Source organism: Bicyclus anynana, chromosome 22 (genome assembly GCF_947172395.1).
Source record: "Bicyclus anynana chromosome 22, ilBicAnyn1.1, whole genome shotgun sequence".
NCBI classification, from domain to species: domain Eukaryota; kingdom Metazoa; phylum Arthropoda; class Insecta; order Lepidoptera; family Nymphalidae; genus Bicyclus; species Bicyclus anynana.
In genome coordinates, this window is record NC_069104.1 from 7,927,909 (window position 1) to 7,955,678 (window position 27,770).

The following is a 27,770-nucleotide window of genomic DNA, read 5'->3' on the forward strand; positions in this document are numbered from 1 at the left end:
ACCCGGCACCCGCACGGTGAATCAATGGAATGCTAAGATATTCGTCTCTCTAATTATTTAGAGTAAAATCTACTTCAGCCAAATCGCTTTAGTAGGTAATAGAGGCGTTAAAGAGTAACAAACATCCAAACAAACATCCAAACATACATCCAAACATTCATCCAAACATATATCCAAACATACATCCAAACATTCATACAAACTTTCGCGTTCATAATATTAGTAGGACATGACCAATATTTCCATTTCCCTCCAAAGAATCGAGTAAGACTGTATTAAGAGTAGGTATGACAATAGTCTTACCTACTCGAGACGGAGACCGAACCACCACCCCTAGGTGATGAGTACGACCGCTTTACCGATGAGCTATTGAGGGTATTAGTTTTAATTTTAAAAAAAAGCTTATATAAATTCTTGTACAACCAAAAAATTGCCAATACCGTTTGAACGTATCCGTACAGTTTAAAAATGTAGTAAAGTTATTTTCACTAAAAGCCATTTTCCCTTCACATCGATGCATTGTCCGCCACTTTTCGCTGCTAACGGCGCTGCAGCGTAAAGTGATCCTAATAGGTTTAAAGTGTAGTTCTAGTATAGAATAGACGTAATAAAAACAAAGTTGTTGCTCTAGCTCCTGAAACTATTGCTGTGTTTTAGAAAAGTTTATAGTTATTTAATACTAGCGGACCCTAGATTTTATTCTGCATCAACATAGACAACTTTTCATCCATTATCCATCAGGATTTGTGAAAAACTAAATTCCACACGGACGAAGTGAATTTAATTTTTCACAAATCCTGATGGATGATGGATGAAAAGTTGTCTATGTTGATGCAGAATAAAATCTATTTTCATTCTAAGTTTTACCCAAATCGCTTTAGCCGCAGCACAAAGGAGGAACAAACATATGAGTACACACTCACACTTGCGCCTTTATAATATTAGTGTGATACTGGCAATGATCCTACAAATATTATACAGGCGAAAGTTTGTGTGTAAGTGTGAAAGTGTGTAAGTATGTATGTTCCACTTTTACGCTGCGGCTACTGAAGCGATTTGGATGAAATTTGGAATGGAAATAGATTTTACTCTGGATTAATACATAGGCTACTTTTCATACCGGAAAAATCCACGGTTCCCGCGGGATTTGTGAGAACTGAATTCCACGCGGACGGAGTCGCGGGCGTCCGCTAATATTAAATGCTGTATAAATAGTATAAAATTATCATTGGATACTGGTATAAATGCGGTTTATAAGTAATTCTTGGTAAGTTCTGTATCAAAAAAACAACCCTTATAAGTGTTAAGTTATTATCTAAATAAATAAACTTAAAAAGCCGTGACAGCCAGTGGATATGACCTTTGTCTCCGATCCCGGAGGGTGTGGGTTCAAATCCGGTCCAGGGATGCACCTCCAACTTTTCAGTTGTGTGCATTTTGTGAAAATAAGTATAACGTGTCTCAAACGGTGAAGGAAAACATCGTGAGGAATAAACCTGTATACCAGAAAATTTTCTTAATTCTCTGCGTGTGTGACGTCTGCCAATCCGCATTGGGCCAGCGTGGTGGACTATTGGCACAACTCCTCTCCTTCTGAGAGGATACTCGAGCTCAGCAGTGAGCCCAATATAGGTTTATAATGTTGATGATGATGAATAATATATTATGTGACGACTTTTGAAAAAGATCACTAATTTAAAAGTCATGTAAAAATAACTCAACTTGCTAAGTAGTTCCCAAGAACCGTGCTCGAGTTACACTTGAGGCAGCGGATACTTTTCACTAAGCTAAAGTGGTTTTAAATAAGAATATCTCCAGTATAAATCCACAGGAGTTCAAATTAAAATGGCAACTTAGAATTTATAAAAGAGAGCTAAATCCGAGAAATCTTTTCACACTTTTGTCATCATTATTCGTCTACGGAACCTTTACATAAATGATAGAAAATATTCACATTGACAACTTGCAAATAGTTTGCCTAGTGAAATTGCGCCTGGTAAGTATTAAGTGATTCATCATCATCATCATCATATCAGCCGATGGATGTCCACTGCAGGACATAGGCCTTTTCTAGGGCCTTCCAAACATCACGTCACCTGAGTCACCTGCATCCAGCGAATCCCTGTGACTCGCTTGATGTCGTCAGTCCACCTGGTGGGGGTCGACCAACACTGCGCGCCATTCCAGCACTTTGGGACCCTAATATCCATCGACTCTTCGAACTATGTGCCCCACCCATTGCCACTTTAGCTTCGCAACTCGTTGAGCTATGTTGGTGACTTTGGTTCTTCTGCGGATCTACTTATCTCTGATTCGATCACGCAGAGATACTCATAATATAGCTCGTTCCATCGCCCGCTGTGTGACTCTGAGCCTTCAAAAGAGGCCCATAGATAGCGAATAAGTGATTTTTCTTTTTAATTTATTTAATATACTTCCCTCTTTGCTTTATTAACAAAATTCCTACATTAGTAAATAGAATATATCCAAGACATTTGAAAACGTAAAGGTTTCCTGATTTTACACTGCTACTGTGAGACTGACAGATAAACAGTTAGTAATTATGTCATAAAAATACCTTCATCAGTTATTTATTCGTCTAATATGTCAAATGAAAGCTTATTTTATGCTTAATTTTACTAAATTAAGTTGCCTCATGGTTTCCTAGATTTTGTATGAAAAATGTGTTCGGCACCAAATTAAATAAACAACCTGTTTGCAATGTTTCAGTGTGAATATATTCTATTATTTATATCTTACTAGCTGACGCCACGCGGTTTCACCCTACTACTACCACTACTACCTACTAGTAATAGTAACCACCAAATAAGTATCAAAGGTACCTACTTGTAAATTTACTTTTTAAGCACAGGACCGATTTGTAATAGACCAATACCATATTATGAACAAAATCATAGATCAATCGACGATCACTATGATCATTCATGCGGACAAACCCATACATTGTCCTTGTTCACGGTTAACTTAGCCGGTTATATATAATACCTGGAACATAGGGACATAGACCTTGGCCCGGAAAATGTTGAAGAGCTAGCGGATCATGCGACAGGATACTTTCTCGAGCAGTGAGCCGAATATGGATTGATAATGATGATGATGATGATGATGATGATGATGATGATGATGACACACACACAATTTACTAGTTAGTCGTCGATATCAACCCATAATCGGCTCACTGCTGAGCTCGAGTCTCCTCTCAGAATGAGAGGGGTTAGGCCGATAGTGCACCACGCTGGCCTAATGCGGAATGGCAGACTTCACACACGCAGACAATTAAGATAATTCTCCAGTATGTAGTAAGTATGCAGGTTTCCTCACGATGTTTTCCTTCACCGATTGAGACAAGTGATATTTAATTTCTTAAAATGCACACAACTGTAAAGTTGGAGGTACATGCTCCGGACGGGATTCGAACCATCCCACCCACACCCTCCGGAATCGGAGGCAGAGGTCATATCCACTGGGCTATCACGGCTCACTAGTTAGTGCTAAAAGATAATACGACAATAGTCCAACCGCCAGGGATTAAACCCTACAACTCCTTGATAGTCCGGCTCCATAATCGTGAAGCTATATCTAGTAATAGAGACAGGAGAACGTTGTAGGGATTTATTAGATAAATTTACCAGAACCCTCTTTACTGTACGCTATTTGATTACGGAAAATCCCATTGCCTCTATAATTTGTGTGTTCACGAAGATATATAGCGCAAAGCAGAAGTAACGCGCGTTTTAAGCTTCAGCCTATTACGATATATGATAAAATATGGCCCAGAGGGTACATTGATTCGCAAGAATAAGTGGTAGGGTAACCTTCTAACGGATTTATTGCTCACAAGTCGCGAATTTAGCAAAAATAATTTGGCCCTTCTCCAAAATTATAGCAGAGAGGCCTACCCGGATTATATCGATCTGAGTGTAAATCTTGTAGTGACGTCAGCGATCTTAATAGTGATGGGGCCAAGTAGGTCTCGTGAATTTTTACTAATATAAGTAGGTGCATGACACGTGGGCATGGTTGGTATAGTTATCGATAAGTTAGCTTAAGTTTCCTATTGTATTATTTCTCAGTAGGTGAATATAATTTCAAGTAGGTGGACATGGTTGGTATAGTTATCGATAAGTTAGCTTAAGTTTCCTATTGCATTCTTTCTTAGTACCTAGGTGATTATATTTAAGAGTAGGTGATGGGTTACTCATAGTTAATATTTTTTTTTTATATTTGTTCGTTTTGTTATATTTGACTGTCTCGTTTGTTATGTGGTTAGTCTATGTGGCTTTGGATCACGAGAGCTCATGAGTTCAAGTCCTGGTAGTAGTGGCGTCGATCTCATGAGAGATGTCCTGGCTTCGATTCCCAGCTTGGGTAAGTTTAAGATTTTATATTTTTTAAATTTGATCAAGCCTGGTCTGGTAGGTGGCTGGTAAGCAGTGGCTAGTTACCACACTACCGGCAAAGACGTACCGCCAAGTGATTTAGCGTTCCGGTACGATGTCGTGTAGAAATCGAAAGGTATGTGGATTTTCATTTATGCCTCCTGCATCATCACTTATATTGTAAAAAGTAAAAAGAAACCTCGGAATTCTCTCTCAAACCTGCACTATGACAGGTCTTAGCTTCATATCCCCTCTCCTATAAGAAGGAGACCTAGCACTTTAGTAGGCCACTAAAATAGTCTGATAATGATGACTACAGAAAGTTCTCTAAGGTTAGTCCTTAGAGGACTACTTCTTTCTGTAGTCATCGTCGATTGGAATAACTAGTATCGATATAAGCAAATATAGGTATCGATATTTTAACATACACCACTCAATAAGAAGTGTAAATGCATTTACAGTTTACATTTGGATTTAAGGATTTCGTATCATCTCTAGGGAACAGTCTAGTCGGTTTTAGCAAATGGAAAGACGAATGTACTTATTTTACGTATTTACGGTTCGTATCTCTATTCATTGTTAAGAATAAATAAATAGTTCTTATATTTTGTAGAAGAACCAAAGTCACCGACATAGCTCAACGAGTTGCGAAGCTGAAGTGGCAATGGGCGGGGCACATAGTTCGAAGAGCCGATGGGCGTTGGGGTCCCAAAGTGCTGGAATTGCGACCCCACACTAGTAAACGCAGTGTTGGTCGAACCCCTACCAGGTGGACTGACGACATCAAGCGAGTCGCAGGGATTCGCTGGATGCAGGTAGCTCAGTATCGTGATGTTTGGAAGTCCTTACAAAAGGCCTATGTCCTGCAATGGACGTCCATCGGCTGATATGATGATGATGATGATATCCTGTAATATTATGACTTCGTTGTCATACTTAGTTTATGATGACCTTAATTATCTACGGGGTGTTAGCCTAAGTTCGACTCCTGGATCGAGTTTTTAGAATAATGAGGCTTTTCATTCCTTCAAGAACTTCTTAGTACCAACCATTAGGAATAGGTTTATCACCGTGGGTGAATTTGGGTGCGAATTGCGATACAAGTACAAAGGTAATTTGTTTGGGATAAAAGTAAATAAGATATTTTAAATAACTATTCAGTTAATAAAACTTACCTAATTCAATTTTATTAAATTCACATATAAAATATAGGCACCTTTGTCATTTCATTCTATAAAACATAATTGAGGTTATAAGATATGAGAGTGGGTAAAAGTAGTTTGCTTACTACATGATGGCATACAACTACAATCCTACTAATACTATAAACGCGAAAGTTTGTATGGATGTTTGTTACTGTTTAACGCCGCAACTACTGAACCGATTGGGCTGAAATTTTAAATAAAAATAGATTTTATTCTGAATTAACACATAGGCTTTTCATCCCGGAAAATCCACGGTCCCGCGGGATTAGTGAAAAGCTGAATTCCACGCGGACGAAGTCGCGAGCGTCCTTTAGTTTTGTTAATAAAACTTAGTTAATACTATAATTCAATTTCATTAAATATTCACGTATAAAATAAAGGTACCTTTGTCATTATATTTTTTTAACATAATTGAGTTTTTATGTCATATAAGTAGATAAAAGTAGTTACTTTCTGATGGCATGTAACTACAATGTAACATAAAAGGACGATGTAAAGTTCACACAGGCAGTAAATGCGTTGTTGCATTACGCTGGCTATTACGGTAATGAGTATGTAGCCAACTGCCACACGGTAAATACATCGAGCTTTAACTAACAATAATTAACCAAACCAACTAAATAATTAACCCTCAAAAGTTCAACGGTAAAGAAGCTGGAATAATCACCGAGAGTTCGTGATTCAATCCTCATCCACTGGACTTTTGTCATACCCATATTCGGCTCGTGCTCAGCAGTGAGCTGAGCACGAGTCTCCTGTCAGAATGAGAGGGGTAGGCCATTCACCACGCTGACCCAATAGGCAGACTTAACACACGTAGAGAATTGACAAAATTCTCAGGTTTGTAGATTTCCACACGATGTTTGCCTTCTCCGTTTGAGACACGTGATATTTTATTCCTTATGATGCACATAACAGTAGGAGGCATGAGTAGTGAATGAATAACTTTTGTCACCCCAGAACTTCCTTATAACCCCATACAAAATACCATTCCATATTCACGGTTTATGAATTCGCGAATTTTGCTGGCAACATTACATTAAAGCTCATTATTCGCGGAGGTTAACGTGGTAGAAAGACATTAACTCAAATGAAAAATTGGCACCAATGCAGTTTTGTTATGACTAATCTTTCCACTTAGGATTCTAGTCTAGTCAGCGTTTGTCCTTAAAGTGTTGAGACGTTCGTTACTTCTAAATTCAGATGAAGTAGAGCGGCTCAACAAAATATAATAAAAAATATAATGCAGTACGATATTATATTATATTTTATCCATCATCATCATCATCATATCAGCCAATGGACGTTCACTGCAGGACATAGGCCTTTTGTAAGGACTTCCAAACATTACGATACAAAGCCACCTACCTGCATCCAGCGAATCACTGCGACTCGCTTGATGTCGTCGCCACCTCTTGGGGGGTCGACCAACACTGCGCTTACTAGTGGGGGGTCACTATTCCAGCACTTGCGACCCCAACTTCCATCGGCTCTTCGAACTATGTGCCCCACCCATTGCCATTTCAGCTTCGCAACTTTGAGCTATGTCGGTATATTATATCCATAGAGTTCAGTTTTTGATTCATTTTCACTATTATCTAATAACATAAACTGACGTCTCAAAAGTGCTTGTAAACCGCTTAAGTGCTATACGTTATGTGATATAAACTAAACCTAATGGAAATAAATAAATTTTCACTTTGATCTGACCACCACCACCAAGACGAGCAATAAAAATATTTTCGATCCCCTTTAACTTCGTTGTGAATGAAATCAGAAACCTGAAGTTTGAGTATCCAATCACCAATGAGGCATTATATTTCAAATTTCATTGAATTTGAACTAGTAGTTTAAAAATTGTAACTAGTCAAACTTTCCTAATTTTGTCACTCACTGACTGACTGACTGACAGATTTTGATAATCGGTCTTAAAATTTCGAGGGTAATTTGAGAATTCTATTGTAACAATGAGAATTTAAACATATAAATCGACAAAAGTAGCTTATAATTAAAAACGTCACGATAAAATTTTTCAATTCCTAATTGGCACTTCTGTGCAGCTGAGGCCCTCTGAAAAATATCAGCAAAACGTTAAGCATGACGAACTCTAATTAAATGAAGTACAATAAAGAATATGACAATGAGGCTTTTTAGGCACTGTTAAAATAAATCCTCCTATTTTTACGTAACATAGTACACAATTATAAAATAACTTGGGACGCCCGCGACTTCATCCATGTGGATATCATAAGCCAAGGCATTTTTATTATACTAGCGGACGCCCGCGATTTCGTCCGCGTGGAATTTAATTTTTCACAAATCCCGCGGGAACCATGGATTTTTCCGGGATGAAAATGGTTTTTTTCCGTTGGTCTATTGTCGTGCCCACTCCTAATAAAGAAAGAAGAAAGAAGAAAGAAGAAAGAAGAAAGAAAGAAAATAAATTTATTCAAATTTAAAAGTTACAAACAGTATCCTTAACTAAAAAAAAAAAAGTCTTTTCCGACTAGTTGGAGGCGAATGGGAATAAAGAAAATATTTCAAATATTCTTTTTTTAAAAAAAGAAAAAATCCCATGTTTGTACGCTTAGATCTTTTAAACTACGCAACGAATTTTAATGCGGTTTCCAACACTAGATAATAATGATTCAAGAAGAAGAATACATGTGTAGTCCTACTCGTACTAATATTAAAAAAATAAAAAAAAAAGCGAAAGTTTGGTTGCCGCTACTACTGAAGCGGTTTGGCTCAAATTTGGAATAGAAATAGATTTTACTCTGGATTAACACATAGGCTACTTTTATCCCGAAAGTCCATGGATTCCCGAGATTTGCGAAAACCTGATTTGATGGTATGAATGTTTGTTACTCTTTCACGCCTCGGCTACAGAATCGAATCACCTGAAATTTGAAGTAGAGATAGATTATAGTCAGGATTAATATATAGGCTACTTTTTATCCCGAAAAAATCCTTGGTTTCCCGAGATTTCCGAAAACTGATGATTTTGATGTTATGAATGTTTATTACTCTTTCACGCCTCGACTACTGAACTTTAGTATTATATTAGCTGAAATTTAGTATTGAGATATGTATATGATATGCCTGGATTAACACATAGGCTACTTTTTATCCCGGAAAAATCCATAGTTCCCGAGGGATTTGTGAAAAACTGAATTCCACGCGAACAAAGTCGCGGGCGTCCGCTAGTAACTCTATACTTCCAAATTTTTCGAAAGTCTAATTCGCATAAAATCAAGTTTCGCTAGCCAAATAGCTTTTGCGAACGAAAATTGTACAGCAATATGAATTTTACAAGCCTAGAAACTATTCGACTTTTGGTGCTTAGCAAGCCTACGATATGAACTTTGTGATATAAGAGACTTAGTAAATAGCCGTATATTTTCATTTTGTGTGTTATTTTTTCAAATATCGAAGCTCATGCGATATTTGTTCTTTTTTTAATTTACTTTACAGCTCTGCATACCAGTTCCTTTGGGCTTTGCCAAAACTGATATTAAAATTTGGCAAACATTTCATAAATTAATGAAATTATTCATAATAGGTTTAAAATTTGATTTAATTTTTCACTTTCTCTTTACATGATCTTGTTTACTAATTAACCTGACCTTTTCTGTGTTTTTTTTTTAATCGGCAAACACCCTTCATTTCACCCACGTAGTTCGCGTTCTAGTAGGAATATGCGATTGAAATATGGCCTATGACACTCACAAATAACGTAGCTTTGTATTGGTAGAAGTATTTTTTGAGTCTCCTCTTAGAATGAGAGGTCAATAGTCCACTACGTTGGTTGGCCCAATTGCCGGATTGGCAGACTTCACACACGCAAAGAATTAAGAAAATTCTTAGGTTTCCTCACGATGTTTTCCTTCACCTTTGAGACAGGTGACATTTAATTTCTTAAAATGCACACAACTGAAAAGTTGCAGGTGCATACCCTGGACCGGATTCGTATCTACACCCTTCAGAATCGGAGGAATATCCCTTAGTCCCTATATATATCTTGTGAATTTATCTTAATTTAAAACTAATTTTTGATGAAAATCCTTTGACAGAGTTAATTAAGGAATCATCGATCATTTGATAAATAAGGTACTTATTTATAAGGTTTTACATAATAATAAGTCGACATTGAAGTCAATATATGAGTGGTTTTTTATCATACCGTTATATGTGAAGTTTTTTAATAGGGATGATGACAGTTTTTAAAATTGTATATAATTTAAGAGTATGCTAATAGTAAAGCAATTTTGTAAAAGTAACAAGGTTTCTGCGATCATTACTTTCGAAGCTACAGGTATTTAAATGGTCAGATTTGCGGCGTTACCACGGATCCCTGATAAACGCCCCATACATAATGGCACGAACTAATGACGTCGTAGGTACATAATGATCGTTAGATTTGTATGAGCGTTCAAACAATATTACTAATATCTTTGATATTTGTGCGTTTATGTTTATAGTTCATGTATTGAAAAATGTCACATTTAATGTAAGGATGCTAAAACTGTATGAATTTTCATCTAATTACGATAAAAGATTTTGAAATTTTATAATCTTATTATTTTGCAAATATCCAGACAATCTTTGCTTTTTATGTTTAAATCAGTTAACATTGACCTTGTTTACCCGAATGTTGTATCATAAAAATCAATATATTCAAACCAAGTCATCATCCCCATTATAAGTCGACATTGAAGTAAAGTAATGAGTATTTTTTCACATTTATGAAGTTTTATAATTAAATTTCTTTTTAAGTTTTTTGCAGCTTCCAAAATATTTTTTAACCAAAAACAGATGCGCTAAGTATAAAACGTAGAAGCAAGTACAAAAAACAATTTCAGAATGAAGTCTTTATTTTCATAGTTATAATTTTTCTCGCTTGCAGCAGCAGAACGTTGCACTGACTATGAGTGTAACAGAATGGTCGTACCCATTTCGTTTAAATGTTCCCCCAGAGAAATACTGGTTTCAGTTTCAACTGCTATTTCGGAATGTGTACTGTAATGTATAATTAACTATTTAATTTATTGCTGTGATGTGTTTTATACAAATCCAGAGGTTGTTCACGCTGTCAGTAATATTGTCTATACTTATAATAAATCTGTAGAGAGGTCAACTCTGTACATGAAATATATTTCCAAAATAATTATCAGGGGGTGATTAGTGATCGATACTGATACCAAAAATGCAATCAGTAAAATTTTTGTCTGTCTGTCTGTCTTTCTGTCGGTATGTTCGTTATAGAAACAAAAACTGCTGGACGGATTTTATCGAAACTTCGTACAAATTATTCTTCATACACCTGGGCAGGTTGTAGTATACTTTTCATTATGCTACGATCAATAGGAGCAGAGCAGTGAAGGGAAATGTTGGGAAAACGGGAGAAGATACTCCATTTTTTAAGCTTCCGTCGCGTGGTAGGGTAGGGGTAGGATAGGGGTATGATTGGAGTGGGGTAGGGGTAGGGTAGGGGAGGGGTAGGGTATATGATAGTAGTAGTAGGTAGGGTATAGGGGTAGGGTAGGGGTAGGGTAAGGGTTTGATAGGGGTAAGGTAGTGGGAGTAGGGTAGGGTAGTAGTAGGGGTTCACGCGGACTAAGTCGCAAGCGTCCGCTAGTAAATAAATATTATCATGTATCATTATTTCTATATATTAAGAAAGTCGTGTTAGTTACACTATATAGGTATACCTAACTCAAGAATGGGTGAACCGGTTTAGCTGAAATTTGGTGGAAAGGCAGTTTTCTAAGAAATACTTAACTTATTTCAATTAATATCGTGTACGAAAAAGTAATCTGAGACATGTATGACGTCAGGTGGCGCGACTTGATTCCGTAAAGAGTGGGGAGTTAGAGAGGGGTAGCGATCAGTTGGCGGGAACGACTTGCGATATAAGGCGCTTGTCGTTCTGAGTCTGCTAAAAATTGATATATTCCGGACCCTTTTTCCCTGTACGAAGTTAATATTGTTCATTTTAACTTTGATATGAGTCAATTACCCTATTTTGTCAGTTCATGCACTTGGCATAATGTAGTAAGCTACGGTTATTAACTATGGAGTTTGTATCGTCGTAGCATGAGACGCTTGTAGTTAATCATATCGCTAAATTAGGTTATAAAGCTTTAGAAACTGCCTGACTACGTAGTGGAACATTTACTGATAACCCAAAGAACGAAAAATCGGTCAGAATGTATTCATTCTAACCAAAGAGTTACTACGTAGCTTCGTAGAGCTTGACTGAGCTGAGTATTTAAAAAAATATATAAAATATTTCCTTATACTTTGACTACAATAGTTATAAAGTTATACGCTACCAGTGGCGTGCACTTCATAGATGCAAAAATGCACTGCCTACCCAGAGCACTCTGAATTGCCTAAAAAATATTTCACTTTGTTTAATTTGTAAGTATTGTGCATACCCTAGCTAAAAACTCTGTGCACGCCACTGTATTCTAACCGCTATAAGCAAGATAACCCAAACTACTGAGTGGCCCATATTTACAATGGGATTATCTGCCGATCGAATAGGATACTTGACACATTTTGAAATGGTCTTAACTTGATTCTAATTCATTGAAAAACATGAATTTGAAAGTTTTAGTTTTTTAACATGTTTTTGACAATACGGGCCAAAGTAACATGGTGACATCACAAAATAGACAGCATTTTTGAGTTTTGGAAAATGTGAAAAAAATACATGATTTTTAAATTAAGCTACGAAATCAATAAATTTTATTAATAAATATCTATATTCTCGTATTTCGGACTCTTATTTCATGTACTATGCGAAATTAGTATTATTTATATAAAATTTGATATGAGTCGCAGATGACCGCAGTTAATGATTATAATGAGTTTTTATATTTTTTTGCCTTATTTGTTTGTCGAATTGAAACAGAATGCAAAACTCGTCAAATTGCTCATTTCTAATTTGTTAATAAACTCAAGACTCTTTGCGCAATGACGAAAAACTGTATCCTTTATAACATCACTTTATTGTCTGTCTGTCTGTCTATCAAAACTCAATATTTTAAATAACTCGGTAAAGCCTATCCCCTTTTGTCAAATAGACTATATTTTTGACTAAGGGTGTAATATACAATTTATTTTATTTTTTATTTCCTTTGTCTGCATTCTTCAATAGGTTTTCCTTCAATTTCCTCTATTTATTGGTAAAATTATCAAAAATATATTCTTAGTGAGACTTTGTACAACAAAAGGAAACTACTGTCCGAATTTCAATTGGAGTAATTTCTACTGCGTTTTCTACTGGATACAAATTCATTGGTATTCAGCCAAAGGATGACTCACTACTTTTATACGATTTTTTCATCCTTCAATTTATTACCTAATTTAAATATTGGTCTGTCTAATGATAAGATACTTTTTTAATAAATTTAAGTTCTATAATTAATATTAAAACTGCATAATTCTTCCATTAACAATTACTCGTAGATATAGATACAAATATTTTTTTATCTACACCGAGAAATATTCAAAATTTAATATAAGAATTTTGCATTCTGACAGTATCGGATAGATTAAATTGTAACTTTGCAATAATTCATACCACCACTTAAAGTTGAATTTTTGTCCCTAAAAAATTAAAGTTATGATAAAAAAAATTCTATATACACACTTACCTGCAATTAAAACTGTTCCATCCATATACTACGCTTTCATTTACACAATACAAGCCAGTCACAAAAACAACACTCGGAAAACTTTAAACATCACAGACAACAGTATATTTGAAAAGTTTTGCATTCCACACTGGCTCTAGTCATCGTAAATCTCAGCCCATGTTTATATTTAAAATATATATACACGTAAATTTATTTATGTAGTTTTATACACAAATACATACTTTATTGTATTGTGGATTCGACGAGAGTTTGCGCGCGAAATTTTCAGTTATGGCCGCCGAGAGGTTCCGACAACGACGATTCCCTCAGCCATACTAGTGGAACAGGCGGGTTGGAGCCTTAATCTTGGTGCGCTGTGCGATGCGCAAGTCACTAATTTTCGAAAATTATTTCAAAATCATATTTTGGCAGTACTTCTGCACATAGAATGACAAATAAAATTGTAACATTTATGTTTTTAATAAGAAATTGCTGAGTTTTTTCTTTTTTTTTCTTTGACTCTTTTCGATGTAATTTATTGTTCGAACTGATAGTAGAGACTGATAGGTTTGATTTTTCAAAAGATTTTGCAATGAAAATAAATTACAATGGATCATATCAAAGTTTAGTTTTTCGCTAACTTGGAAACTCATAGAACATTTTTTTACTTAAATTCATATAATTTATAGATAAGGTTTTTTAGCATTTTTAAGTGAAATATTATAAACTGTAGAGCCGTGATAGCCCAGTGGATATGACCTCTACCTCCGATTCCGGAGGGTGTGGGTTCGAATCCGGTTCGGGGCATGCACCTTCAACTTTTCAATTGTGTGCATTTTAAGAAATTAAATATCACGTGTCTCAATCGGTGAAGGAAAACATCATGAGGAAACCTGCATACCAGAGAATTATCTTAATTCTCTGCGTGTCAAGTCTGCCAATCCGCATTGGGCCAGCGTGGTGGACTATTGGCCTAACCCCTCTCATTCTGAGAGGAGACTCGAGCTCAGCAGTGAGCCGAATATGGGTTGATGACGAATAATAACCTGTAATAAAATATTGTCATAGAAATTCTGTCCTAGAAAATATTCTTTGCACAAGATTACGATTTATAAAGCAATTTATAAATCGCCTTCGCCCGCGACTTCGTCCGCGTGGAATTCAGTTTTTCACAAATCCCACGGGTACTATAAATTTCATTATATGGATTCAACATTTTTTTTTTTTTTTTTTATTGTATATAAAATAATTTATTTTTGGGGATAAATTTATAATCTTATTTAACTAAAATATACAAAACACTATAATATATTAATTAAAACTAAGAATTACACAGTATATTAAATTTAAATTTATAATAAATAAAATAATTATAACAAATACACACCATCTAATTGTTCACCCAGAGGCAAGGTTATTCAACATTTTGATAATTTTAGTAACCCAGTAAAAAATAAATGAAAAACGTTCAAATGTTTGTTAAAAGTCTAACCATGTAATATATAAAGGAAAAATTAAACGTATTATCATTAAAACACACATTTCCATCCACAATCAAATGAAGCAAATAATTTCGCAGCTAAAATTAATATGTCGGGGATGTCCGCCCGAAATGTGCTCCCATTATTGCGTGGATTCCTTGAATGTGTGTGTGATCCGGTGTTAACATTCACTCTTCCCATTTCCGTTATAAAAAATTAATCAACATTTTTAACCATACCAGTAGCGATATTCAATATAGCTACTGTTACACATGCTCATTTCAAGCACGAAAGCATGCTACTATTGTGCAGTTGCTCCTTATTAACATGTGTATCGCAACATTGCTAATAATGAGCATGCTTATTTCGAGCTTGCTCAAGAATCAACAGTCGTGCGATTTATGAGCATGCTACTTGCTGCGCGGGTGGACAGGATTGCTTATTGAGTATGCTAGTCGATCAGCATTGCTATTCTGTATTCTCTACACCTTCATCTGCCTAACACGATAGCGATAGATACAAATTAGACAGAGAGCGATAGACACAAATCAGAATGTGTCATTGGAATGTTTGTTTTGAGCATGCTTATTCAGGAGCATGCTTATTGCTAGCAAATGTAAACTGATGATAAGCATGTTCGTATGTAGCATACTTAAAACACGTTTTAAGCATGCCATTTTAGAGCATGTGTAACAGTACTTTTAATATCAGATAACATTGGTTTATGTTATAAAACGTGTTTTTAAGTATGCTACATACGAACATGCTTATCATTAAGCTTTTCTTCTTATATCTATGAAAATTTATACACAATACCTGTGTGTATTAAGAAAATTCTATGGTATGCAGGTATGAGTCGAATATGGGTCGTTAATGATGATGAGGTAGTAAGAATTAAGACGAATATGAAATTCACTCTGTCGACTCTGTCTGCGCGGTTGACCAGAGAATTTTCTTATTCCTCTGCGTGTGTGAAGTCTGCCAATCCGCATTGGGCCAGCGTGGTGGACTATTAGCCTAACCCCTCTCATTTTAAAAGGAGACTCGAGCAGTGGGCCGAATATGGGTTGATGATGAATAGGATTAATCAAAGAACAGAAACAGAAACATCACAAGCAACAAAAGTTTTTAATGAAGTAATTTTTGTTTAACATCAAATCATCGCATGGCATTAGATTATCACTTTGGTGCTACAAAATCCGTCTGGAATACAAGTTAGATATATGACAATGAATACAATATTCAAGATTGATACATTAAAAAGGCACATGCCAACGTGAGATGACAAATAACTGTTCATATTCATAACAATCGTTTCAAACCAGAAAATAATTACTGTTATAACAATTTCAACAAATGGGTAGGTAGGTGCAACTTTTTCTCATAATGTCCTTAGGTAAGTTATTGTTTTTATTAGACCCGGCTAACTGGGTTAGTCTGAAACCAAAAAAGATTATAAATAATTTTCTTAACACGTTCGCTGCGGTACGAGGTCAATTGACCTCGTACTTATTGGAAAGTACAGGAACATCAGTGCCGCAGCAAAACGAGTATGTATATCCTACAAAACTGTTTCTAATTAGTGGTTCTCTAATCAGGGCTTTTAGCCATGTGGCACGTCGATTCTCTTTCTACAAATGCTAACGTTTCGAAAACTGAAAAAACGTATGGGAATGACAGATCCGCTCGATGACTTGATCACGTGGCCTGTCGATAACAAAAATGTAACATTCCTTTTTTTTTATTTTTGAAGCGTTTGCTATTGTAGAAAGAGATTCGACGTGCCACATGGCTATTGGCCAGGGGTATTATCACAACCTTTTGCAAAACCAACATGATTTTTGTCCATTTTATTTTAAGGTAAGTAATGTTACCTCAGTAAGTGGTACGAAATATAAGCAAGTCGTATAGATTTAGATTAGACTAGCCGTCGCCCCGCGGTTCCCCCCGCGTATACGAAGATAAAATATGCTATGATACTCGCAAAGAACTTACTTTGCCACCAGTAAAAGAATTTTTAAAATCGGATCATTAGATCCTCTACAATCTCACGAACTTTGCCTCTTTATATTATTAGTAGGTATATAATAGATGCACACAACTGAAAAGTTGGAGGAGCATGCCCCGGACCGGATTCGAACCCACACCCTCCGGAATCGGAGGCAGATGTCATATCCACTGGGCTATCACGCTTCTCACTTTTTAGAAATTAAATATCACGTGTCTCAATCGGTGAAGGAAACATCGTGAGGAAACCCGCATACCAGAGAATTATCTTGATTCACTGCGTGTGTGAAGTCTGCCAATCCGCATTGGGCCAGCGCGGTGGACTATTGGCCTTACCCCTCTCATTCTGAGAGGAGACTCGAGCTCAGCAGTGAACCGAATATGTGTTGATGACGATGATGACGACGGTATATTAGATAAGGCTTAATATATTAATGATTAGTTTCGAAATACTTACAGCCGGTTTAGGTTTGGGCACAATATAGTCCTTCATGGAAGAATGCATGATACTAAGCAATGGATTCTTTTTCCCACTTATTCCGTTAAAGTCATCCATATCAATGGACCAGGTCATAGCACCGCCGTAACCCTTTTGTTTGATTAAGTGCATTTTGACTTTCAAACTTTGCGGATCATCGTAGCCTACCCATTGGTTGTCTTTGTAAGCATAGGGACCCTTTCCGTAAGTATCCCAAACCCTGGTCCAACCTTCTTCATCTTGCAACTTTGAGCAAATCTAGAAAAAAAACATTTTTTTTTATTGCTTTAAAAAAGGACGAGGTTCTATAATTCGTCACAATATATAAACTCTGTAAAGGAGCGTAAACATAATGTGTAATGCTCATGTATCGCTCCACAAAATTATAGTTGAGAACGCTGTACTCGAAATTGTAGACGAATACATATACGTAGGACATATGATCCAGTTAGGTAGGTCAATTTCTAGAAAGAGGTGAACCGTCGAATCCGACTCGGCAGGGCTGCATTCGGGACACTTCGCGAAATCTTTTCGTCTGAAATTCCTCTGTGCCTGAAGACAAAAGTCTTCGAACAGTGCGTGTTGCCAGTGATGACCTATGGATCCGAGACTTGGTCGCTAACTACGGGCCTCATAAGAAGGCTCAGAGTCACACAGCGGGCGATGGAACGAGCTATGTTAGGAGTATCTCTGCGTGATCGAATCAGAAATGAGGAGATCCGCAGAAGAACCAAAGTCACCGACATAGCTCAACGAGTTGCGAAGCTGAAGTGGCAATGGGCGGGGCACATAGTTCGAAGAGCCGATGGACGTTGGGGTCTCAAAGTGCTGGAATGGCGACCCCGCACTAGTAAGCGCAGTGTTGGCCGACCCCCCACCAGGTGGACTGACGACATCAAGCGAGTCGCAGGGATTCGCTGGATGCAGGTGACTCAGTATCGTGATGTTTGGAAGTCCCTACAAAAGGCCTATGTCCTGCAGCAGTGGACGTCCATCGGCTGATATGATGATATGTGAAGTCCATAGTTAGCGACCAAGTCTCGGATCCATATGTCATCACTGAAAACACGCATTGTTCGAAGACTTTTGTCTTCAGGCACTGAGGAATTTCGGACGAAAAGATTTCGCGAAGTTTCCCGAATGCAGCCCAGCCGAGTTGGATTCGGCGGTTCACCTCTTTCTTGAAATTGAACCTACCTAACTGGATCATATGATGATTCAGGTAATATGTATCATTATTAATCGACTTCAATAAGGAGGAAATTCTCAATTTGGTCGGTATTTTTAAATATCTGCCATGGACTTCGTAATCCGAAACCACAAAGGCTAACCATTGGACAAACGAGGCAAGTTACTACGCAGAAAATGGTAATGGTATAGAAATCAACTAACCTCGTAATATGCCCACAATCCTCTAGCATTGGTGTAGGGAGCAGGGTCAGCACCGCCAGCTGCTTGGTCTAAGTCTGCACCAATATCATGTGAAGAAGCAGATTTAAGGACATAGGATCGGCCGTAGAATGGAATGCCGACCACGAGCTTATATGCAGGGCAACCCTCATCCTCCCATAGTTGAAGTCCATCTACCTGCAAATTAAAAAATACATCATCAATACAAATATAAATAAAATTTATGTATGTCTGTGATTTGAAAATAACTGTGTTTTCCACGATACTGAAACATAATCAAGCTTAAAATGTTTATCTGTCTTTTTTTTTTTTTTATTCTTTACAAGTTAGCCCTTGACTACAATCTCACCTGATGGTAAGTGATGATGCAGTCTAAGATGGAAGCGAGCTAACTTGTCAAGGAGGAGGATGAAAATCCACACCCCTTTCGGTTTCTACACGGCATCGTACCGGAACGCTAAATCGCTTGGCGGTACGTCTTTTGCCGGTAGGGTGGTAACTAGCCACGGCCGAAGCCTCCCACCAGCCAGACCTGGACAAATTAAGAAAATCTCAATCTGCCCAGCCGGGGATCGAACCCAGGACCTCCGTCTTGTAAATCCACCGCGCATACCACTGCGCCACGGAGGCCGTCTTTCTGTATATCCAGGCTAAAATATGGAACGTCTAAGCCGATTTTAATATAATACTCATTGGGAGACAGAAAAGGTTATTGAGCAACATAAAGGCGGAACATTTATATCGGAAATATCAATCAAGTGTTCGCTTAGTTTCGTTGGAAAAAAAGAAAATGTATGGTCTAGATCTCGAAATAGCAAACCATACCAAACTAACATTTTACTCCTCAACCTCTTATTTTTCTGGAATTAATATACATTCCTTGCGGGTGGTTAAAATAAATGTGATACCTATCTATTTCTGAGATAATCGAGATTTAAAGAGTTTTTAAAAATCAGCTTAATATTCAAGTTAATACAAACCCTTGGAGTGAATTAATCGTAGGTATATTACATTTTGTTTATTATTAAATTATTCTTAATTTTATGCACTCTTGTAACACCACACATACATCTTAATAAAAGCATTTTGTTTAATCACATTCTTTTACCACCCAACCTTCTATCCATACAGTACAACAGGTCATATAATCATTTTGTATATTTTCCTTTATAAAATAACTAGCTGACGTTCCCGTTCTCGTAGACATACGGGAATAATATATAGCCTTCCTCGATAAATGGGCTATCTAACACTGAAATAATTATTCAAATCGGACGAGTAATTCCTGAGATAAGCTCGTTCAATCAAACAAACAAACAAACTCTTCAGCTTTATAAATGTTGCATTGTCCATGGAAAAGGCCTATGTCCAGCAGAGGACGTCCATCGGCTGTTAATGATTAAAATAATGTTAAGGTCTATTAATTAAGCAGAAGGTTCTAACTTTCTTTAACTGTAAATCTAACTCCTACAGCTCTCAACTGTAGTATCGAGCTGAGGCAGCGCCCCATTCAGCTGAATTTCTTTATTATATTATTATACTAAGTACAGACAGAGGAACTTTGTAATTTAAATAGGTATCTTTAAGTAGTTTGTAAGCTCTGTTAGTATTAGTTTGTAATTTCTTCTTGATTTTTTTAATTTCTTTTTTTTAGCTGAATAAAGGATTCTATTACTATGAGAGCTATTAAATAAAAGAAAAACGTACCACATTAATGTTTTTAAAGTCGGCAGGGTCTGTTGGTCGTCCCTGGAAGACAGCGTGGTTATAGGCCTTACCGTCCCAGTTCCCGTGGAGGTCGTATGTCATGAGGTGGACCAGGTCGACTAATCTGTAATGATTAAACATAAGCATATACGACGAGGTACAGGTATATAATGAGACCCCCTAGTCAAGTTTCACATCGATTCTCTTTCTACGATCGCTAACGCTTAATTACAGGGTACGATTAATTGTTTTTTCATTCATTTCAATGTAAAACCAAGCATAACTTTTTATTGAGTAGTTCGATTTTGATAATTCTTTTTTTAATAGAAAGGGTATAAAAAAATACCTAAAATATTCCCATATAAATTTGGAAAAACAATTTCAACCCTAAGAGTAGGAAAATGGAAGATGATTGATGTTTTCCCATTAACTGTAATGTATGCGTAACTTTTTACTGAGTGGACCGATTTTGATAATTCTTTATTTTTTGTAAAGGGTATATTTCGAAATACGCCCTATAAAGATTTGAAAAAAACAATTCCAACCCTAAAGGTGGAAAAAAGAGGGTACGAAAAAAATCATCGAAATCAGAGCTGTATCTGACGGTAAATGCTATATTGATTCGGCTAATTAGCGTATTCAAGTAAACAATCAAACAAACTCTTCAGCTTTATAATATTAGTATAGATTATAAACGGGCGTCGACAGCGCGTTTAAAAACGTGGTGATCATAGGCCCTAAGTAGATGCTAAAAAACCCTCGTTTTGGCTTTGCTGTAGTTGGGTAAAAATATAGTAAACTAGCGGACGCCCGTGACTTTGTCCGCGTAAAGTTCGATGTCAACTTTACTACTACCCAAACCCTACCTCTACCCTACCCCTACCCCTACCCTGCGTCTTTTAGAAATTTTGTATTATCTCCGAAACTATTCAACTAATTAACATACTATAATCTTATCTCCATAATGTCCTTGTGATTATGAAATAATTTATTTTGATAAGGATTTAAGTTAAGTAGCATAAATAATGACGCAAACCTAAGTATATAAAATTAATAATTTTTAAAACACAAAAGGTACTATATCTGCTAATATATAGAAGATAGATATATGGTGTCGCGGACTTTTTTGTAGAACTTTTAAAGATACATAAAGCCTCCATACATTAATTTAAATTTTACACAATGGTTAAGGCAGCGCATGCGAATAAGTCTGCTTAAGAGGATATTCGGTCCGACCTGTATGACAAAAACTGTGTTAACTCGGCTAATATATATGATACCAATATAAAATATAGCCTATAGCACTCCTCGATAATGTAGCATTCTACTGGTGAAAGAATTTTTGAAATCGGACCAGTAGTTCCGAAGATTACCCCATTTAAAGAATGTTACAAACTTACAAACTTTACCTCTTTATAATATTAGTATAGATATAGATATTGAATAGTATAATTACTCGCAAATTGCAGGTACATCATATCCTAATTCGAGCCTGGTTTTAGTTATTGGTACAGCCATCGTTATAACCCAATTTTCATTGTGATCTTTAAAGGCTTGTCTCAATTCTCGAAGAAAACTAACTACGTTCTGTTTATCTTCTGGCACGCCATCTCGTTCGGCTGCACCAGGGTATTCCCAGTCCAGATCAAAACCTTCAAAGCCGTATAGGTCCATGAATTCTGAAAACATAAGATCGTAGTAGAAAAATAGTGGCATTACTGATCCTTTTTTTTTATTCTTTACAAGTTAGCCCTTGACTACAATCTCACCTGATGGTAAGTGAAGATGTAATCTAAGATGAAGCGGGCTAACTTGTTAGGAGGAGGATGAAAATCCTCACCCCTTCCGGTTTCTACACGATATCGTACCGGAAAGCTAAATCGCTTGGCGGTACGTTTTTGTTTGTAGGATGGTAACTAGCCACGGCCGTAGCCTCCCACCAGCCAGACCTGGACCAATTAAGAAAACCTCAATCAGCCCAGCCGGGGATCGAACCCAGAACCTCCGTCTTGTATATCCACCACACATACGACTGCGCCACGGAGGCCGTCAAAATAATATCCTTCTTTATTATTATAAACGCGAAAGTTTGTATGGATGTTTGGATGTTTGTTACTCTTTAACGCCGCTACTACTGAAGCGATTTGGCTGAAATTTGGAATGGAATTAGATTTTACTCTGGACTGACACATAGGCTACTTTTTATCCTGAAAAAATCATCGTTTCCTGAGATTTGCGAAAACCGAATTAGCTGAAATTTGGTATTAAGATATATTATAGCCTGGATTAACACGTAGGCTACTTATTATCCCGGAAAAATCCATGGTTCCCGACGGATTTGTGAAAAAATTCTACGCGGACGAAGTTGCGGGCGTCCGCTAATGAATTTATAAATATAAAAAAATGAAACTTTTTTTTAACCTTTAATTATGGACGTCAGTTTTTCTTGATTCTACTGTGGACGTGGAGTCTCACAGATTCCACGTGGGCATGATTTGTATAGTTATTAGGATAAGTTAGCGTAAGTTATCTGAATAAAAAAAAAATAAAAAAAAAACACATACCAATTAAACTATTAATAAAGTTAGCTCTCAATTCACTTGTGGAAACCATCTTCGAATATTTCGCTCCACCATCGTCCCAACCACCTATGGACACCATGAATTTGCAATTGGGATGAAGCTCCTTCATAGACGTAAATTTCTCGTATCCACCATTCACGCCCCTCTGCAAATAGTCGGTTGATAAGTTCGATATTAAACTGTAACATTCCTGAGCTAGTAGTAGTTTTAAATTCAAATTCAAAATTCATTTATTTCAAGTAGGCTCAGTTTACAAGCACTTTTGATACGTCAATTGACTATTTGTAAAGATTCTACCACCGGTTCGGAAGGCAAGGTTCTGTTGAGAAGAAACCGGCAAGAAACTCAACAGTCGTTTTTTTATACAATTGATGACAACATTACAATTTCTTATAGTTTCACGTCCTGTGTGAAGGTGGAAGGTGATCCAACGGCCTCCAAGCATCTTTAACATTAAGGAACTCATCAATATTGTAGTAACCTCGATTAAGTTAACGTTTTTTATCACATTGCTTAAAGCTATGCATTGGCAGGTCCATCACAGTCTTGGGGATCTTGTTATATGGTACACCCAAACCTACAAAAGATGTGTTTACTATTTGAAGAAATAACTAACTTATGACCGTGTCTAGTAAGACGTGGGTTTAAATCTCCTTTTTTTACGGGTAATGCCCTCTCGACCCAAAACCTCTACTGTACATGACAGTGTTGTATGCAGCATTTTTTTTTAAAAGTTAGCCCTTTATTCTCTACAAATAGCAATTGTGACAAAGTGTTAGAAAATATTATACTAATGTCTTACATCTTTGGAATTTTTATTTTATTACATGTTTTTATGCTAGATGTACAATTTTGCCTGGTACATTTTTTGTTCAATGTGACCATCAGAAGTACATACAAAAAATAATTAATCCCGTTTTTTGGAAAAGCTTACTTTGCAGTAGAAAAAGTTTGGCTGGTGGGAGGCTTCGGCCGTGGCTAGTTACCACCCTACCGACAAAGACGTACCGCCAAGTGATTTAGCGTTCCGGTGCGATGTCAAGTAGAAACCGATAGGGGTGTGGATTTTCATCCTCCCCCTAACAAGTTAGCCCGCTTCCTTCTTAGATTGCATCATCACTTACCATCAGGTGAGATTGTAATCAAGGGCTAACTTGTAAAAGAATAAAAAAAAGTTGGCCTCCTCAATTTATGTCTTTGCATGACCTCCTAGATTCGGTTTTGGCGTTGCTCCCGAGATTTTGATTTGAAACATCTATAGCCGGACGTAAAACCGATTTCTGGCGTGGCGAAACGTCGCCACGTTATAAGATGGTATATATATATACAGTCTATATGCAGTAGTGTGTACGGTGTGGCGACGCGTCGCCATACGCAATCGATTGTGCTATTCTCTCCTACTCGATCCGGCGTTAAGCCATCTCTCTCGCTACACTGAGTTCGGATACTTATAGTGTATACTCCGTATCATTAAGACGTATTTAGTTCCTATCACAATCTGTGTGCCTAGTGGGAGTTTTCAATATTTTCATACTGTTACTATCACGTTGACGTAAACGCAAATTTATATTGAATTTAAACAGTTGTGCAGTAGTGCCACTAGATGGCGCTGTTTCAATTCCTTAGAAATTCGCGTTTACGATACGTGACAGTAACACTATCAAACTGCCACTAGGCCCTCTGTTCGTTTCTGCATATTACTTTTACAAAATAATGTCGATGTTTCACATCTGCCAGGCGTCCCGTCACATTTTTTTTTCTCCTTCCAATTCGTAATCTATTTATATATGAGTCAACTACCCTATTAGTTACGAGTGTGTGATGACGTCACTTACCTCGGTCGTCTGGACTTCAAAGGTGTCAGGTGTAAGTCCAATGAATGCCCATATCAGATGCGTGAACTTATTAAAAGGTATATTCTCGATCCCATAACTTCCAATTCCAGGGCGGTCCTGCGCGTCAGCATTGAAGTAACCTACTACCACTCCTTTGGTTTTCTCTGTCAGAAATGTCTTATTAAATTAATCTATCTATACTTATAAGAAGAGTTAGAAGAAGAAATACTTTATTGCACACAAAAATAAATTTAAACAAACATTTAATAAAATATATTAAACTAAGAATTGGCATGCAAAGGCGGTCGAATTGCTATAAGCAAATACAAAATTGCTAATAATAAAACTTCAACAGGTCTAATTTTGTACATTGAAGATATTTTGAATAATTTTGTTAAAATAATTCATGCAATTCCGTTGGTAATAGATAAAGTTGTTTGTGAGATAACTCTGAGTTTGTTAAAACTAGAAAGCTGAAATTTGACATGGGTATATATATTAATTAGGTCTATGAAATGGTAAAAAGAAAATTAAAAAAAATGTAAAGTGAGGCAATTCTTTTTCGTCTTTCCCTTAGTGTGTGATAGTGATAGAGTGTATCAGTAATTTTGTTATAAAAGGGTTTATAGTGCTCATTTAACCTACGGAACCCAACATTGTGCGTTTTTTGACACGCTCTTGGCCGGTGTTTATTAATAAATTGTTGTACTTACTTGCAGTTGTTTCGACAGTATTAATTGCGAACAGAGCCGCACAGACTAGTATAAGAAACTTCATTATGACCTGCAACAAAAGTGTAAGATTCTGTTTTAACTCTAAAGTTTTTTTTTATTATATTTACTTCCTCTGCTTTTAACCTTACGTTTATTTATAATCAACTCAAGTTTGGAAGTTCGTAAAAGTGTAGTGTAGTAAACATTTACGAAATTTACCAACTAGCTATTATTAATAATTGTTAAGACACAAATCAAATCAAAGTTAATTTATTTCAATTAGGCTTAGTTTACACTTTCCAAACTACAAGTAATAATATTATTAGATGATGGTGATAATACGAGGGGTTCCAAAACGCCTCAGTGTGAGAAGAGCCCACAACCAACTCAAACAGGTTTTTTCTTTTTTAGATTATCACCATTCAACATTTAGTTGTACAAGTAAAAAGTCATGTAGTGCATTTCATTTCCAAGATATTTTGTCGTTTAACTGTTCATTAATACTATAAAATTACTTTTCTATAAGCTTGCGTTTAATAAAAAGTTTTAAACTTATTATGCTCATCATGCATGGTCGTGGTTTCATGTGGCTGTTTATTATGAAAACTCGCTAGTGTTCCTATATCTATGAATGTATGCTTATCCCCTTAATATCAAATGAGCTATTTCAGCAATGATATTAAATAAAATAGACAAGATGAGAGATACTCACAACAGTTGTAGAGCGTTGCCGTGCCTTAATGTGTGATCTCCACCTTACCGCGGTTATATACCTATACGAGTAGGTATACGTCTGTGTAAACATTTCCGTGTTACAGGGTGTTTACTGAAAGCTGAAAGTTATTTTTTAATGAATTTGTGTATTATTTTGTTGTTTTTTTTATTAAAAAGAATATTTTTATATAGTGTACAGTTAATAAAACAATTTGAAATTTATAAGAATATCTACTTGTTACTTGGGGAGAAATTAACTAAGAACGAGTGACTGAAAACACTTCAGTGAAAACACTTCAAATTTTAGTGTAAGTACACTGAAACGTTCTTTCTTATTTCATATCAATGAAAAAACTAAGTTGGTTTTGGAAAAATAAAATCATACAAAAAATTTAAGTTTCATTAATTGGAACAATTATTTTATCAAGTATAAAATCGACGTATATGTAATTTTTCAGCATCATGGTACGACTAAATTGCATTGAAGATAGAGATTTTTGTATTTTGTAGAGACGAATATCTTAGCATTCCATGGATTCACCGTGCAGGTGCCGGGTTCATCGCGTGGTAGAGAGAAAAACATCGAGCAAAGTCCAGGACTTGTAACTACTGGATGTAGGGTTAAGGAATTTCTTGACGATCGATCAATACTCCCCTTCTTTGCTCGTGTCTTGCCTTGCCAAATTTGATTAGATCCTATTCGAGCAGCTTTGGATACTCGTTCTAATATAGAACTAGCTGCACTTCTAGAGAGGCCAAGGTCTTTAAGCATGTTATAGAGAAATTTTGCTGGTAATCCTCTTGTTCCTACTTCTACGGCGTACAGACTAACTACATAGCCATTTTTAGTTAGTTCATTTGTTAGGTCATAATATTTATTCACTTTTATACCGTGGTCCTTCGGAATGTTAGTCTCCCACGGCACAGTAAGCTCTACAAGTACTATTTGCTTAGTTTTTTGTACAAAAGGAAAATGTCTGGTCTAAATCTCGAAATAGCGACATCCGCTGGGATTTTATAATGTTTCTCATACGTATCCATTAATAAAGTCCAATCAGGTGCAGAACCTGGGATTGAGTAAGGATTACTAGATGATTTTGTTATTGCTTTGATGAAGTTAATTTGTTTTTTATTTGTAGTCAATCCTTTTTGAGCTTTAGCTATTGAAATATAACTTAAAAACCGTAAAAAATTTATTATAATAGGCCTTGATATTAGAGGTCACCCTGATGAGTAGGTATAAGAAGGTAAGTCGTACTATTTACGAGACATCCTGTATAAGATAAGTACTGAATACAGAAGACTTCAATTATCCAGAGCCTTAACCCTTCCAGTATTAAATTTATTATATTTTCCTCTTCATAATATTTATTAGAAGTCATGTAAAAACGGTCACGAGCCGCCAGCATCCTGTGGCTCCCTGCAATCCTTTGATGTCCTCGGTCCACCTAGTGGGAGGTCGACCTACACTGCGCGGTGCGGGGCTTTACGATGCGGGGTCGTCATTCCAGCACCTTGGGGTTCCAATGTCCATTTAGCTCTTCAAACTATGTGACTTGCCCATTTGCCACTTCAGACTCGCTGATGTATGT

General features: G+C 36.5%; 2 protein-coding genes across 2 annotated transcripts in view; both read right to left on the reverse strand.

Annotated features, from left to right (window-relative positions):
- LOC112056723 (dopamine receptor 2-like) overlaps nucleotides 1–13,571 on the reverse strand; it is a 166,857-nt gene extending 153,286 nt beyond the window's left edge. Inside the window, exon 1 of the mRNA XM_052888388.1 lies at nucleotides 13,270–13,571. The gene's annotated coding sequence lies outside the window, so the exon portion shown is untranslated. The remainder of the gene's footprint in view (nucleotides 1–13,269) is intronic.
- A 2,568-nt stretch (nucleotides 13,572–16,139) lies between these two features.
- On the reverse strand, nucleotides 16,140–26,197 carry LOC112054340 (endochitinase). Its single transcript, XM_024094101.2, has 9 exons — nucleotides 26,177–26,197; nucleotides 25,465–25,534; nucleotides 24,752–24,915; nucleotides 22,899–23,061; nucleotides 21,791–22,013; nucleotides 20,335–20,458; nucleotides 18,610–18,804; nucleotides 17,197–17,475; nucleotides 16,140–16,169 (listed from the first exon to the last, which is right to left on the reverse strand). The coding sequence occupies exons 2-9, from the start codon at nucleotides 25,526–25,528 to the stop codon at nucleotides 16,146–16,148; spliced, it is 1,236 nt and encodes a 411-aa protein (XP_023949869.2). The 5' UTR covers nucleotides 25,529–25,534; nucleotides 26,177–26,197; the 3' UTR covers nucleotides 16,140–16,145.
- Nucleotides 26,198–27,770: the final 1,573 nt, after the last annotated feature.

Bases quoted from the DNA above. Each gene is read 5' to 3' on its own strand.
- LOC112054340 (XM_024094101.2), bottom strand. From the start codon at position 25,528: ATGAAGTTTCTTATACTAGTCTGTGCGGCTCTGTTCGCAATTAATACT. The intron at 23,062-24,751 runs GTAAGTGACGTC...GACTATTTGCAG, and splicing joins TTGAAGTCCAGACGACCGAG to AGGGGCGTGAATGGTGGATA. The intron at 18,805-20,334 runs GTACGTTTTTCT...TTTAATTTGCAG, and splicing joins ACTTTAAAAACATTAATGTG to GTAGATGGACTTCAACTATG.